This window comes from Hyperolius riggenbachi, chromosome 2, assembly GCF_040937935.1.
Source record: "Hyperolius riggenbachi isolate aHypRig1 chromosome 2, aHypRig1.pri, whole genome shotgun sequence".
Lineage (NCBI taxonomy): Eukaryota > Metazoa > Chordata > Amphibia > Anura > Hyperoliidae > Hyperolius > Hyperolius riggenbachi.
The window spans coordinates 470,843,843-470,859,641 of NC_090647.1; the positions used below are offsets into that span (position 1 = coordinate 470,843,843).

The 15,799-nt window shown below is 43.9% G+C and overlaps 1 protein-coding gene across 3 annotated transcripts in view; it reads left to right on the forward strand.

Moving 5' to 3' along the window:
• The window catches only part of LOC137547054 (tapasin-related protein-like), a 57,474-nt gene that overhangs the window by 18,556 nt on the left and 23,119 nt on the right, over window positions 1–15,799 (forward strand). For all 3 annotated transcript variants that reach the window (XM_068270215.1, XM_068270214.1, XM_068270216.1), the window contains exons 5-8: window positions 6,008–6,334; window positions 8,440–8,535; window positions 10,229–10,242; window positions 11,177–11,218. In XM_068270215.1, coding sequence (XP_068126316.1) covers window positions 6,008–6,334; window positions 8,440–8,535; window positions 10,229–10,242; window positions 11,177–11,191 — 452 coding nt within the window. In that variant the 3' untranslated portion in view covers window positions 11,192–11,218. The remainder of the gene's footprint in view (window positions 1–6,007; window positions 6,335–8,439; window positions 8,536–10,228; window positions 10,243–11,176; window positions 11,219–15,799) is intronic.

A 15,799-nucleotide genomic window follows, 5' to 3' on the forward strand; every position in this document is an offset into this window, starting at 1 on the left:
TCTTACCACAGGGCACTCCCACATAACATGTACAAAGGATCCGGGGATCTGCTTACATTTACAGCATAAATCGTTATCCCATTAGCAATATCTAGCCATACATACAGGTCAGGAGATAACTACCATCTAGATCAGGGGTCTCAAACTCAATTTACCTGGGGGCCGCAGGAGGCAAAGTCAGGATGAGGCTGGGCCGCATAAGGAATTTCACAATTGCGGTGCATCGCCGCCTCTGCCCGCCCCTCTCACTCTTCCTTCACCGAGAGGGGCGGGGAGAGGCGGCGATCCGTGCGGCGATTGACGTCAGGAGGGGCAGAGCTGAAGCTGAAAGCTCTGCCCCTTCCAGGAAATGCCAGCGGATTGCCCCCCAGGCGATTTGGGGGCTCTGCCTCTGCAGCCCTCGTTTAGCGGCGGGGATGCGGCGGATTACTTGGGAGCACTGAAGCGAACTATAAGGAAGCTTTTGCCGTCGAGGGCCACAAAATATTGTATCGAGGGCTGCAAATGGCCCGCGGGCCGCGAGTTTGAGACCCCTGATCTAGATAGTATTTAAACTGAGTAAGCTGTATATGAGTATCACAAAAACACCATATTTTCTAAAAGATTGCAGCCCAAAGATCTATACCAAGCTTAAAGAGGAACTTTAGCCTCAGATTGAACTTCATCCCAGTCAGTAGCTGATACCCCCTTTCCCACAAGAAAGCTTTACCTTTTCTCAAACAGATCATCAGGGACATATGGCTGATATTGTGGTGAAACCCCTCCCATAGTGTGATGTCTGGACCATGGTCCTGACAGTCTGCTGTCTGTAAACCTTGTTGAATTGTGGGAAATAATGGCTGTTTCCAACTGTCAAGGATACAGTATCTCCGTTTGCAGAGTGTTAATTTCCTGAGAGTTTTATGAACGGACATCAACTGGCAGGACTAAAGATATTAACGTCTGTGATTAATTTCAGAATGTAAATCAGGGTGAGGAAAGATTTTACTATGGGCAAACATTGACTAAATCATTTATAAATGAATATTGTAAAATTGTATTATTTACGTTATTTGCACTACAGTCCCTCTTTAAGCCTATCTGCCTTGTCCTAGCCCCAGGGCCGGCCCGCTCATGAGGCGGGGTGAAACATTTGCCTCAGGCGGCAGATCTGGGGGGGCCGCACCCACCTGTCCATGGATGCTGGGTGCCACCCATCGAGCTGGAGGGGTAGCTGACAGAAAGGGGGTATTGGGCCTAGCGGTGGGGAGGGGGGTCGGATCCCCCCCTCCCTCGCCTGAGTCCCCCGATCTGCGCTCCTCCTCCAGCATTAAGTAACCAGTGTGCATAAAGATGAAGAGGCAACGGGCGGGGGAATCACTGACCTCTTCCGCGTTCCACCGTGCGTTCCACTGACGTCACTTCCTGCAATGCCGCCCACTGTATTGTAAGTGGACGGCATTGCAGGAAGTGACGTCAGTGGAGTGCACGATGGAACGCGAAAGAGGTGAGTGATTCCCCCGCCCATTGCCTCTTCATCTTTATGCATGCTGGTTACTTAACGCTGGAGGAGGAGCGCAGATCGGGGGACCCAGGCGAGGGAGGGGGGGATCCGACCCCCCTCCCCACCGCTAGGCCCAATACCCCCTTTCTGTCAGCTACCCCTCCAGCTCGGCGATTTTTTCTAATTTTGCCTCAGGCGGCAAAAAGTCTAGGGCCGGCCCTGCCTAGCCTGCACAGTATGGTGGGAGGGCTCTGTGGGAGATGGCATCAATTAGTTTATAGATGTTGGATAACATCCCTGGTGGCCTTTTGTTTTAGTAGGAACCATTGTTCATAATTATTTAGGTGACTTCTGATAGTCCACTCCCTTCTTTCCAGACTCCTCATATAACTCATTATTTGCATTATAAGCCCTATGGATGTATCTGGTCAGTGTTTAATATGAGAGGGATATCTAGCTTCCTATTACCTATTACCTAATACACGTACAATTCTAAGATTTGTAATCAGGTTATTGAAAGTGCTCCAGGACTTATCCCTGGCTGGACCAAATTCTGTACGGTGTACAAGAGATATTAGTGGGGAGAGTCCCACAGTACGATGACATTTTTCTATTGTCTTTACTAAAAACATTTCAGAAAGGTATCCATTTATCATAACTCTAGCTGATAAATTAGCATAAAGGCTTATTATTCGTGCCAACTCAGGTTCGTGCCCACCCAGGGAAGCTAACTTTTACCCCCCCCCCCCCCCCCCATTAGATTGTAAGCCTCTGGCAGGGGCCTCCCTTCCCAAGTGTAATCTACAGCAGTGTTTCTCAACATTTTATTGGTATGTACCCCTTTTAAAACCATATACTCACCAAGTACCCCCTAGCATAGTAAACATTATCACAAGTACCCCTTGACAAATTTATATTTAATCGTAGTACATTATAATTGGTTTTAAACCATTTCCAAGCTTTTACTATTGCTTAGAGTTAGCTAAAATACTAACTTGGCTTTGTTTAAATAAGATTTATCATTTTCTAAAACTCTAAATTTGTTATTCTTGGTTAAATATATCAAGCCCGAGTACCCCTGGAACCCTCAGAAGTACCCCCTGGGGTACGCGTACCACACGTTGAGAAACTATGATCTACAGGATCCTGTGCTCCTTTCCGATGACAGCCTGTACTTGTGTTACTTAACCTACCTAACTGGCCCATAACTGCATGATCATGTATCGTGTACCGTTTGCCTTGTATAACTGTAATGAATAGCGGAGATGCCGCCGCATGGGCAAGCGGCAGGGCGGCCATCTCCGCGTTCCAGACGGCGGCTTCTGCCGTGCGGCTACATGCTGCTGGTTCACCTGGTCCTTCTAGTGCACACAGGTTGAGAGCTACGCGCGCGCCATGCGACAGGACCTTCATGCTAACAGAAGGGAAGTCAGCTGATCATGCCGATCAGCTGATTCCAGCTATGTTCCGGATTGGCTGAGTGACTGGGGCGGCGCTGTGGAGCGCTCTTGGTATATATAGGACTTGTCTGTCAGTTGCAAGTTGTCTGCTGTTGCGAAAGCTTACGTGTGAGCACTCAGACCCCAGTCAGATCTTACAGTGTGTTAGAACCAGCCGGAGCTCGGAATTCACACTTAGTCAAATTCCGATGATAGCCTTTCTAGTACTATTGTATTGTTAGACTAGTTCCCAGGTGTTGAGACGAAGGACCTAACACCTAAGACTAGGAGATTGCTATATTGCTACTGTTTATCTATTAGACTAGTTCCCAGGTGTTGAGACCAAGGACCTCACACCTAAGACTAGGAGATTGCTACATTGCTACTATTTATCTGTTAGACTAGATCCCAGGTGTTGAGACCAAGGACCTCACACCTAAGACTAGGAATGATATATATACTGTTACCTGTTATGACCTCTGGCTTTCCTGACCACTCTCCTGCTTGCTGATTCGGTACCTCCGCCTATCTGATTACCTGTTGCCGACATTGCCTGAACCCGGATACTGAATCAGTCTTCCATTTCTGTACTTTATCTGTCCATGTGTTGCCGACTTTGCTTGTCTGACCTCTCTGACTGTCACCCAAACCTTGGGTGATCAGCCTTACTGTACTATCTGTGACACTTGCTCTTCAGGTGTTCATCAGGTGCAAGCACAGGCTTATGGTTACTTGCTTCTCAGCGGGCCTTCCTGCAGCTTGGCCAGTGGTCTCTATCCCTTAGGAGTCCACTGGCTGCAGTACAGCCTGATTCCCTACCCTGGCTGCAGTACAGTCTGAGTCCCTGCTCCTCAGGGAGTCCCTGGCTGCAGTCCGATCATATCTTTCATTACACCAGTTATCACTCTCGCAGTCCTGTCAGTGGTCCCTGCCCCTCAGGTGTCCACTGGCTGCAGTACCATCCGATTCCCTGCTCCTCAGGGAATCCTCGGCTGCAGTACTGTCTGTATTACCTCCATCTCAGGAGATCATCTTGCAGCACAGTCAGTGGGAACCTGCCCCTCAGGGGTCCACTGGCTGCAGTGCAGTCTGATTCCCTGCTCCTCAGGGAATCCTTGGCTGCAGTAGTGTCTGTATCTCCCGCTTCTCGGGAGATAACTTCTCAGTTTACTGTTGCACCAAACACAATATCACATTGGGTGTCCTGTGTCTAGTTATACTAGTATTATTGGTAATTCTGCATATCACCACATAATCAGGTATAGTATCTGTATTATTGGTGATACTGCAGATCACCAATAATCAGAAAAAATCTGTGTTGCTGACACCAATCGTTACAATAACTTGGTTCTATATTGTATAACCGTTGTTATGTCTGTCATCCTTGTATCATTGTACATATTTATTGTCCAGCACTGCATAATATGTTGGCACTTTATAAATACAATTAATAATAATAATAATATTCTCTCTACAAAGAAAGGTCCCAAATCAATTTTATTCACTGTACTAACTAGGAAGCGTCTAGCTAGCCTATTGAAGGCTTTTTCTGCATCTTCCTCTCTCTAATGACCAGTACACGCTGGATAAACAAACATTTTGATAATTTTTTTGTAAATATCTTAATGGGTTAAACGTTATAACTATGTATCAATGACCTGACATTCATATGCGCCCCTAGATATCTGATACATTACTAAAGCGGACCCAAACCAAACTTTTTTAATTCAAAATATTTAGTTGCACCACTCTGACACATACAAAGATAAATAAACACTCCTTCAAGCCTATGAGCATTTCCGTGCATGCTTTTCACCCTTCTCTTTTCATTACCAGGGTTATACAGGTGGCAGCCATTAGCAATTCCTCCTTTGCTGGACACCATCTACTCCACCAGTTTGCCGGATTCTGTCCCGGCAAAATGAAAGGAAGGGAGGGGTTTCTCCAATAAATGTAAAATATTTTATATTTGTCATCATGCAGCTGAAAAAAGGGCAGCTATTTATTATTATAATTTAGAAAATAGATTTTATTTCTTAAAGGGAACCTAAACTGAGAAGGAGATGGATTTTTCCTTTTAAAATAATACCAGTTGCCGGACTCTCCTGCTGATCCTATGCTTCTAATACTTCCAGCCACAGCCCCTGAACAAGCATGCAGATTAGGTTCTCTGACTGAAGTCAGACTGGATTAGCTGCATGCTTGTTTCAGGTGTGTGATTCAGCCACTATTGCAGCCAAAGAGATCAGCAGGACTGCCAGGCAACTGGTATTGTTTAAAAGGAAAGCACCATATTCCTCTTGGTTTAGGTTCCCTTTAAATCTTGTATTTTTAATTTGGGTCCACTTTAATTAATGGCCAATGAACCATGGATTTAACCATTTCAGTATTATTTTTTTTAAAGATAAATTAAAAATCCACCTAAGCTAAAAAAATAAAAACCAGTTCCTTTGCCTAGCGCTTACCATGGATGTCCAATGACATGGACATAATTACGAGCTGATGCAGAGTTTATGGTCATTTTATACAAATTGATACAACTTGAAAATGAATCTAACACTGCAGCAGCTGCATTTGATTGGTCCTGTTTTAGCTTTTTGCATGAAATAACCACACAGTTTGCATCTTATTGACCCTCCCAAGTGCTGACTAGTTCAGCACAGCCATATATGCCTCACCAAGGTCTGTTAGTAGGTAGGGAAATTGAGACATTCTCTTTGCTGCACTGGCAGCTTCCCCTCTATAGCCAGGCCAATTACCTCTTCCATTTCTAGTTCCTCATTCATCAGTCCTGGCTGCCATAGCATTGAGTTTTGCACCCCCGGTAACACCCCCGCACCTGCTCAGCTCCACTATCATACAAGTTGGTCAGTAGACCGATAGCTTGACTAGTAGTCCACCAAATTTTTATTAACTTTTAACATATTTTTATTTGGGGTTTTGCTTTAACTTTGGTTCTGAAACTTGTTGTACTTAGTTTGCAAGGCACTCATCCTTATAGCTTAGTACATAAGTATATAAATGTTGGGTACTTCATTGATCTTTTCTAGTACAACAAATGAGAATTGTCCACTCTGTTTTGTAGAGCGCCCAACGGTGTCTGTCAATGTGGAATTTCTGACACTGACAGAGGGAGACGAGTACAAGTTTGTTTGTGATGCCTCCAATTATTACCCTCTGGATGTCAATATAGAATGGCTAAAAGAATCTCAGCATCCTGGCCTTCTACCATCTCTGGTGCCAAATGTCATCTACAGCAGCCACAGATATAACCGAGATGGTACCTACAGCATCTCTGGGTTCTTCCTGTATGTTGCATTGCTTCAGGACAACGGCATCACTTTCACCTGTCGTGTGGAACATGAAAGTCTCCTGCAGCCTATGAGGAGGAGTGTGAGACTCACTGTTGTAGGTAAGTAACATGTAACTTTATGCTGTTATTTCAGGTATTACGAAATGAACAGAGGCGCCAAAAGGATAAAAACAATATTTAAAATGTTTAAAAATTGCTTAGGAGGCAGTGGTGGACTTGCTTGAGGGAGGTAAGTCCACCACTGCCTCCTAAGCAATTTTTAAACATTTTAAATATTGTTTTTATCCTTTTGGCGCCTCTGTTCATTTCGTAATACAGTATATATCCACCTTTGGTGGAGGGGGATACCCCTTCTTTTTCACATCTACAGAGAGCGACTTCTTAGCCCTGAGTGAGGACAGGCCAATCTCCTCACCTGCCCATACAGTGGTTGCCTGGAGGTAACCCTGGTTTGTGAGTATATACTTTACTCCTTCACATTATTCCATTTGCCTTGACTTACTACACTATATTGGGCTCTAAGTTCTCTTTCCTTATATGTTATTTCAGGTAGTATCTCTAACCTTGCCAACCCTGAGAAATTAGAGTTTTGTGTTACCTCACTGAAGCTAAGCAGTATTAGAATAGGCTAATCCAGGGTAAGTGTGTAGCTATAGCAACCATGGTGGCTGATCGCGTACCCAAGGATTAGGCAGTCCCACTTTGTCCCTTCCTGTTCATTGGCCGTTTTTATTGGGATTTAAACTTCAGAACTCAAATCTCTGCTGTGGTGAAATCATCCTATTTTCACCTAAAGAACATTGCAAAAATCAAGCACCTCATTCCCCCAGAAGATCTGCCAACCTTAGTCCATGCCTTCATCACATCCCGACTGGACTACTGCAATGCTCTCTACACTGGCCTTCCAAAAAAGGACTTGTACCGACTACAGCTGATACAGAATACTGCTGCCAGACTGCTAACCAACCAACCCCGTCACTGCCACATAACGCCAGTCCTGCACTCCCTTCACTGGCTACCTATAGAATGGAGGGTCCTATTCAAGATCGGCCTACTGACATTTAAATCCCTGAATAATTTAGGCCCTGGATACATGAAAGATATGTTGCAGCTGCGTAGCAATCCCCGCATTCTCAGATCCACAGGTTCTAATAATCTAGTCATACCCAGAGTCCACTTGGAAACTTTTGGTCCCAGAGCCTTCTGTCATGCTGCCCCTACGTTTTGGAACTCCTTACCTCAACAGATCAGGACAGCTCCATCCCTGGACATGTTTAAATCCAGACTGAAAACCCACCTGTTTAGTTTGGCATTTGCAGAAATATAACTTTTGTTGTGTGAATACTTCATCCTACTAATTACTGAATCTGAGAGAGCCTAAGCGCTTTGAGTCCTATGGGAGAAAAGCGCTATAGAAATGTTATTGTATTGTATTATTGTATTTATGTCCCCTATCTGTGACCAGATCTCAGAGATAAAGAAAGCCATGTGCATTGCAAGCAGTGTGGTAACTAGTGGGGTTGTTAATTAAAAAAAGAGGGCAGAGCATGCAGGGAAACTGTGAAGAAGGGGTACAACTATTGTTCTCTGTGCATGTGCTGTGTGTATATGTTTTCTTGCAATTGACATAGCCAGGTCCACTGATATTTGTGAGAGGACATTATTACTCAAGCCCACCTAAGGCTGTGGCCCCTCCAGAATTATGATATGATGCTCAGTCATATGTAGTTATACACTTCTGTGTCATTCCCTACATTATGCCAGTGGTGGTCTTTTTTGTTTGTTCTTTTGGGCCAATTTTCACCATAACTTGAATAATTTACTATTCTGTCTCTAAGGCAAGGCAGTACCAACCATGAATGATCACCAGGGCTGCCAGGCAGCTGGCTTTGTTTAAAATTAAATATGTCAGCCTCCATATCCAACTTACTTCAGGGTCTCTTTAAATAAAATATCAAACGTGCAATTTCTGTCCCTCGGATTCCTCCGGAGCTCAGTATCGATCATTTATTCACTTTTCAGCACAACATCCAACCCAGTTTATAAATACCAGATGTATGACTTCCTGCCCTGCCCAGACGTGTATTGCCGGGAATCATTAGAGCATCACATCTCCGCTCTGTGCAGACCTTGTGCCAATTATAGCATCCTATTTGGAGATTTTGAGAAATCAATTCATTTAATTTAATTTGGTTGTTTTACAGAATACCGTGGATGGACCTCGGAAGTTTTGCCGTATCTAATCATGATCATTATATTCATTGTTATCATCCTGGTTGCGGGAAAAATGCTGAAAACAGGTAATCGATCGGGTCATTATCTGGTTTTATGTAAATGATGTCTTCTGAAAAATCAGGTAGCTATGTCTTAAAGAAGGGCTCCACTGAGCTTCATATGGTGGCCCGGGTGGAGCTGCATCTAGTCTTACTTGGTGGCCTTATTTTAGGACCTGCAGTTTCAGAGCTCCTTTATTTGTCACACTGGTCTTCATGGCTCAGAGTATCACTGTTTCAAATCACATAAATTGGGGCTGAGCGAGACAACTCAAAATGACGCAGGGAAATTTGAGCACACCATGGCCGCCGTAGGCTGTAATGTGAATTACGACTATAGCAGCATTAAGACAGTACCGTATAGCCTCGACTATAAGTCGACCTCGTGTATAAGTCAACTCCAATATTTGACCCCCTTAACCTAGACTTTTTTATTGACTCAATAATAAGTCTACCCAGCAAAGTTAATGGCTGCACTTGGGGACCAAGGGGAATTAACAGCTGCACTTGGTGACTGGGGGGGGGGGGGGGGGCAATTAATGACTGCACTGTGTACAGTATTGCAGCTATTAACCACTCCTGACCCTTAAGGTTCAGCCAATGACTCCTCCAGGCACCCAGGTGCAGCAATTATTCACTCCCCTTCCTGCAGCCCAGTATCTTCCCCTGCCCCTTTCCTTGTTAATTGTTGTAGCCAGGACTTTCAGATCTGTGTTCTCTTGGCATTTCCTTTATCAAGATAGTGTTACTTACCCCTGGGAAATTGCTGCAAGTGGGAATGTCACTAATAGTACACACAGTACTCAGTGTGCTCAGTGTTGCTCGTTACTCGTGAATAATTTGACCCCTACACTTTTATTAAGTGAGTCAGACCTACATTTCTATACTCACAGACAAGTATATACATTAATTTGGGCACCCTCAAAAGACGGAGCCCAAATTATTATAATAGCAATAGCTGGCAGCCAAATTACGTCTTTCCCCCTGAGTCCATGGTGGCCTGTAATTAATGCTGCCGGGACTTTTGCAGAAGTCGGTTGAGACTTTTTTGGCTTTGCCCTGTGCCCACAGTACAGGTTAGCCTGTATAGGTGTCTCAGTACTGGTTTAGCCAGTATAGGTGCCACAGTACAGGATCCCCCCCCCCTTGCAGTGGTGTCCCCCTCTATCTCCCCCTGCGCAGCAATAGCGGGCGGCTGGTGCTGTTACTCACTGTGCCTCTCGCCCATACAGATTGCACCACCAGTTCTGGTCCTCTCTGTCTACAGCCCCGGGGCACAGCTTGATGATGTCATCAAGCCGTGGGCTCTGGTACCGTGGACAGAGGAGACCAGAGCTGGTGGTGCAATCTGCGCAGGTGAGAGGCACAGTGAGTAACAGCACCAGCCGCCCACTATCGCTGCAGAGGGAGGGAGAGAGAAAGAAGAGGGTGGCTGCTGAAGGGGGAGGAGGTTAATAAACCGCAGCTTTGACGATCCAGTGATCGTCGAAGCTGGAATTGCGTTTTTGATTTTTAAATGGCGTTGGGGGGCCCCTGGCCTCTCACTCTAGTGTTAGTTGTTCAAACTTTATCCCACCCCTATGGCGGCCCTGGTGCAGGGCATCAGATGTTATGATTACTGTCACTCTGTAATATGTTGAGCTGCTTTACTTGTTTATTTCTTCTCTTAAGTATACTTCTTTAATGTCCAACTACTTTTTTTGTTTTTCTTAATAAACAGGTTATTCCAACAAGGTGAGTTTGTCATATTTGTTATTATGCTGGTGTGTGTGTGAAGGTGTGTATGTTTTTGTTGGGATATATTAGGCAGAAAGTGAACAATCAGTTATTGAAGGGGATGTGCTGAGAACGGAGACATAAATATCCGAAAAAGGCTAATTTGTAATGGCTAGATGATTGGGTCAGAGGATCGCAATAATCACAAGTCTTGTGGGGTGCTATGAGTAGCGGTAGCTTAAAGTCATTGGGAATCGTTAATAAAAAAAAGATAGAGCCTTACCTAAGAAAAGAGAAGGCTCTGGGTCCTAAATCAGCCTTCCCTCTCCTCTCCTGGTGTTTTTTTTTTCTTTATTAATTTTAGTGATTTTTTAAAATAAAACTGGCTCTTTTCTATTTACTCCTCCTCCTTCCTTCCCTCCCCCCTGAGATACAATCACGCTGATCACTCTCATAGGCATCAACCTATGAGAAGTATCGCTTTGTGAGCCACTCCAGGGGACAGCCAAGTAACAGGGCTGTCCCGAGTACAGCGATGCACTAGATCACAGCGCTGTACAAAAGTAAATAAATGTTTTTTATCCCCTAACAGCCTGTCAGCTCCGATTGCAGCTGGCAGGCTGTTTACGTAGCCGAGCTCCATAACTCAGCGGGGATGCGGTCCTGTAGCTGCCACCCTCCTACAGCCAATGGGCGTTGGAAAGTCAGGAGGGGGTTAATAGAGCAAATGGACTCCTTCCTCTATGTACCAGGCTCTGGGCCACTATCCAATGAGCACTAATTCACTTTTACAAAATTGCAAATTTGTTAAAAGTGTACATAGACATATTATATTGTATTCTTATAGCATCATATTATATTGTATTCTTATAGCATGTACGTGATTATTTTTATGTTTTACAAATGATATATTGTCTCTTCTGAAATGCTTCCTCTTTATGTTTTTGTTTAGCCCAAACCATATTAGAAATGATTAAAAAGCTTTGTAATAAAGGTAAGTGAATTAAAGTTTAATGGTGCCATAAACTATCACTGCAGAATGATCATTTCCGTTGGACAAAATCAGAAAGCGTTAGCATACACTGACCTTCTTCACATTTTCTGACTAAGCCCTATCCCACAGAGCCATATCAATCCCTGCCATGCACTGATGAGGACCAGAAAGTCCAAAACAGGCTGTCTGCATTTGGATTGATGTGGCTCTGAAAAAATGTATTAGTTACAAGATAATTTGCATATTCAGTAGTGATGCATCATGGGAAACCACATTTGCACACTTATAGCTAAGTTATCAACTCCGGTTGCTGGAGAATGGGTCAGCTGTGGCTTCAGGATGAAACTGTTGTGAATTACTGTCTTACTCAAATGGAGGGATACTGGCGTATTAATTCTGGTTCATCTCCTGCGGGAGTTGTATGGGATGCTTCTAAGGCAACTCTTTGTGGCCACTTTGGACACATTAAAGGTATAACTCTTAAGAATGACGAGGCTTACATGGCCACTACTGAAAATGCCATGAATGTTGCCCACTCACAATTTTCGACTTCCCCTTCTCCAGACCACTATGCATTATGGGCGAAGGCTCGCCGTGATCATGAACTCAGACTTTTGAACAGAGCCAAACTTTATCCTTTCTCAAACTTATTTTGAATTCGGTAATAAATCTAGCAAGTTACTTGCTTCCATGGTACGTGCTCACTGTTCTCCCTTAGTTATTTCTAGAATTATTAGCTCCTCTGGTTCTATTTGTTGCTCTTCTGATATTATCCTTGAAGCTTTTCGATCTTTCTATTCAGACTTATATCAGGCAAACCCAGAGTGTGATCCGATATCCCTAAATAATTTTATTACCGAGTGCCAACTTCCTGTACTAGAGGATGAAGATAAATCTCTGCTAGATGCCCCCTTAACCCTGACTGAGGTGTTAGCCACAATTAAAACCCTTAAAACGAACAAGTCACCCGGACCTGATGGTATCCCTTCAGAATGGTATATCAAAAGTAAAAATGTTACCTCACAAGCCCTTCTTCATACATTTAACAACTCCCTCTCTACTGGTGTTCTTCCAGATTCCATGGGGGAGCCCATATCACCCTTCTCCTGAAGCCTGGGAAGAACCCTGAATCTTGCGATTCTTATCGCCCGATCTCATTGCTAAATACAGACGTCAAATTTCTTGCCAAAATTTTAGCTGCCCGATTGAAATTTGTTATTGAAAAATTAATTTCCCTGGATCAGGATCTATCCCTATGCGATCCACTAAGCTAAATCTTCACAGAGTATTTGCTAAATTACAATTTCCTCACTCTTACTCTGGTAATAGAATCCTTTTCGCTCTAGATATGAACAAAGCTTTTGATACCCTGTCTTAGCAATATCTTCAATTGGTTCTTGAGAGGTTCGGGTTTGGACTGGGCTTCTGGAGATGTGTGCATATCCTATACAACGGGCCTAGAGCCCGTCTTCGTGTGAATGGTCAATTATCATCCCCCTTCAATTTTGGAAGGGGTACCCGTCAGGGCTGCCCCCTTTTCCTGTTATTTTTTGCCCTTGCCATGGAACCTCTGGCTGCCTTTATTCGGGGTGACTGTGGTATAGTTGACTGGATAATTAAAAAAGTCCATGAAAAAATCTCATTATACGCGGACGATGTCCTTCTTTATTTAGACAGCCCTGGTCCTTCCCTTCAGAGAGTATTGGAGGTATAGGAGTTATTTGGAAATTTCTCTGGATTGAAAGTGAATTGGTCTAAATCTATATTGTTTCCGGTGGATGAAGGCTCTCACTCCACAATCCCCTCAGATCTTCCTTTACAACTTTGTTCCTCCTTTAAATACCTAGGTATAACTATTGCCAGACAAAACGATTCATATATTTCTAATAACCTGTCCCCAGTTATTGTTGACAGAGATGAAATTTAAGAGATGGATCAGTTTACCCTTAGATTTATTAGGTAGAATTAACCTTTTCAAAATGATCATTGCCCCCCAAACTCCTATATATTTTCTTGATGTCCCCATGCTGGATCCCAAACTCTATTTTTAAAAAGATTCATTCTATTATGATTAATTTTCTTTGGACTAGGAAGTCTCCTAGACTTTCCCTAGAAACTTTGCAACTGCCAGTGTGAAAGGGCAATTTTGCCATTCCACACTTTCAGATGTACTATCTAGCTGCTCAACTTTCTTATATCTACAGATGGCTCCATAGTATCAGAGATGACTCCTCTCTTGATGTAGAAGCGGATATCACATCTTCATATGAGGCTCTTTGTAAGATTATTTATAGAGGTAAACCCCCATCCAATGTTGGAACTTCTCTGATGGATATGTCCCTAAACAATTTTCTAAAAGCTAAACGCATTGCTTGAGAAAAAAATCTTACCTGCTCACCTAGTTCCTCTCTATGGTGTAATCAGAATCAGAATCAAGTTTATTTCGCCAAGTACAACGTGAGTTGTACCCGGAATTGGTTTTGGCGCAAACGGGGTCGGTGGTATTACAATAGCAGCGTGTTTTAGCGTACAGTATATACATACAATACACACATACAGGTATATACAGTAGATACATACAGTAGGTACAGTGCAATACAAGGTGTAGAAATATAGCATAAATAGAAGGATGCATGAAAGAAGAATCACATTTAAAGAAGCAGCGCAGTGTGGCACTCCCGTTATTCCATAACGTTACACATGTGGGTAGATACTGTTATAGCGCAAAAAAGTGGGATCAGCGCATCACCAGGCCGCCTCTGAATGGCCTCTGCTCAGAGATGCGCTGAGCCCCCCCCAGAAACTACAAACGCACCTTGAACCCAAACAGAGGCTCTGCATATACACCAAAGGCAAAACTGTTAAGTGGGAGCAGCTGACCAGAAATAAATTAAAACATATCAAAGAAATGAACAGCGCTACTTAAAAACAGATGAGTGCTTACCTGCAAAAGAGTGCAAGCCCCACTTATGGGATAAAATACACACTGAGCATACACACATGACCTGTCTACCACTTGGAGGATGTTAGTTTCCTATAACAGCTTGCATGCAACTTGTTAAGTACTTGTCCCTCCCACTGTCGAAGAAGTCTCTCCTCCATGGGAGGGGACCTAACACTAACTAAATCCTACCTATGCATATGCATAGCCTGGGGGCGCTACCAAGTGAAATTGAGAATTGTGCAAAAAAGTGGGATCAGCGCATCACCAGGCCGCCTCTGAATGGCCTCTGCTCAGAGATGCGCTGAGCCCCCCCAGAAACTACAAACGCACCTTGAACCCAAACAGAGGCTCTGCATATACACCAAAGGCAAAACTGTTAAGTGGGAGCAGCTGACTAGAAATAAATTAAAACATAGCAAAGAAATGAACAGCGCTACTTAAAACAGATGAGTGCTTACCTGCAAAAAAAGTGCAAGCCCCACTTATGGGATAAAATACACACTGAGCATACACATGACCTGTCTACCACTTGGAGGATGTTAGTTTCCTATAACAGCTTGCATGCAACTTGTTAAGTACTTGTCCCTCCCACTGTCGAAGAAGTCTTTCCTCCATGGGAGGGGACCTAACACTAACTAAATCCTACCTATGCATATGCATAGCCTGGGCGCGCTACCAAGTAAAATTGAGAATTGCGCAAAAAATGCGCTGATCCCACTTTTTTGCGCAATTCTCAATTTTACTTGGTAGCGCGCCCAGGCTATGCATATGCATAGGTAGGATTTAGTTAGTGTTAGGTCCCCTCCCATGGAGGAAAGACTTCTTCGACAGTGGGAGGGACAAGTACTTAACAAGTTGCATGCAAGCTGTTATAGGAAACTAACATCCTCCAAGTTGTAGACAGGTCATGTGTATGCTCAGTGTGTATTTTATCCCATAAGTGGGGCTTGCACTCTTTTGCAGGTAAGCACTCATCTGTTTTTAAGTAGCGCTGTTCATTTCTTTGCTAGATACTATTATAGGCCAATAGACACTCACCGCTGCCAACACCTTGTTAACGGAGTACGAAGGAGACTCTGGACATGGCTCCGCACAAACACTTGTGAAGAAAGTAGGTTGCAACAAATTGAAAGATAAGAAGCAGCAGCGTGCACCATCTGTCCAATAATTCGTGCTTTAATCCTTTAAATATGACTCCATGCAACAACAGGAAAACTTCAGTGTACAAACTTGGTTATAACATGTCCAAACATACGGTTAGGTTGACAGCAGTGGTTAGGTGGGTGCCATGAGTGTGAAAGGGTCGTCGACTGCCGTTTCGCGTTCAACAGGACGCTTGGTCACGCTGCTGTCAACCTAACTGTATGTATGGACATGTTATAACCAGGTTTGTACACTGAAGTTTCCCTGTTGTTGCATGGAGTCATATTTGAAAGATTAAAGCACGAATTATTGGACAGATGGTGCATGCTGCTGCTTCTTATCTTTCAATTTGCATGAAAGAAGAACCCAGGGGAAGGACAAGGGGGGGGGGGGGGGGTAATCTGCTGCCGCCTATGGCACTCAAACCGCCTTGCAGCGATGCTTTGAATCAGATGCCCCACAGTATAACCCTAGGAAAGAGACAGAGAAAGGAG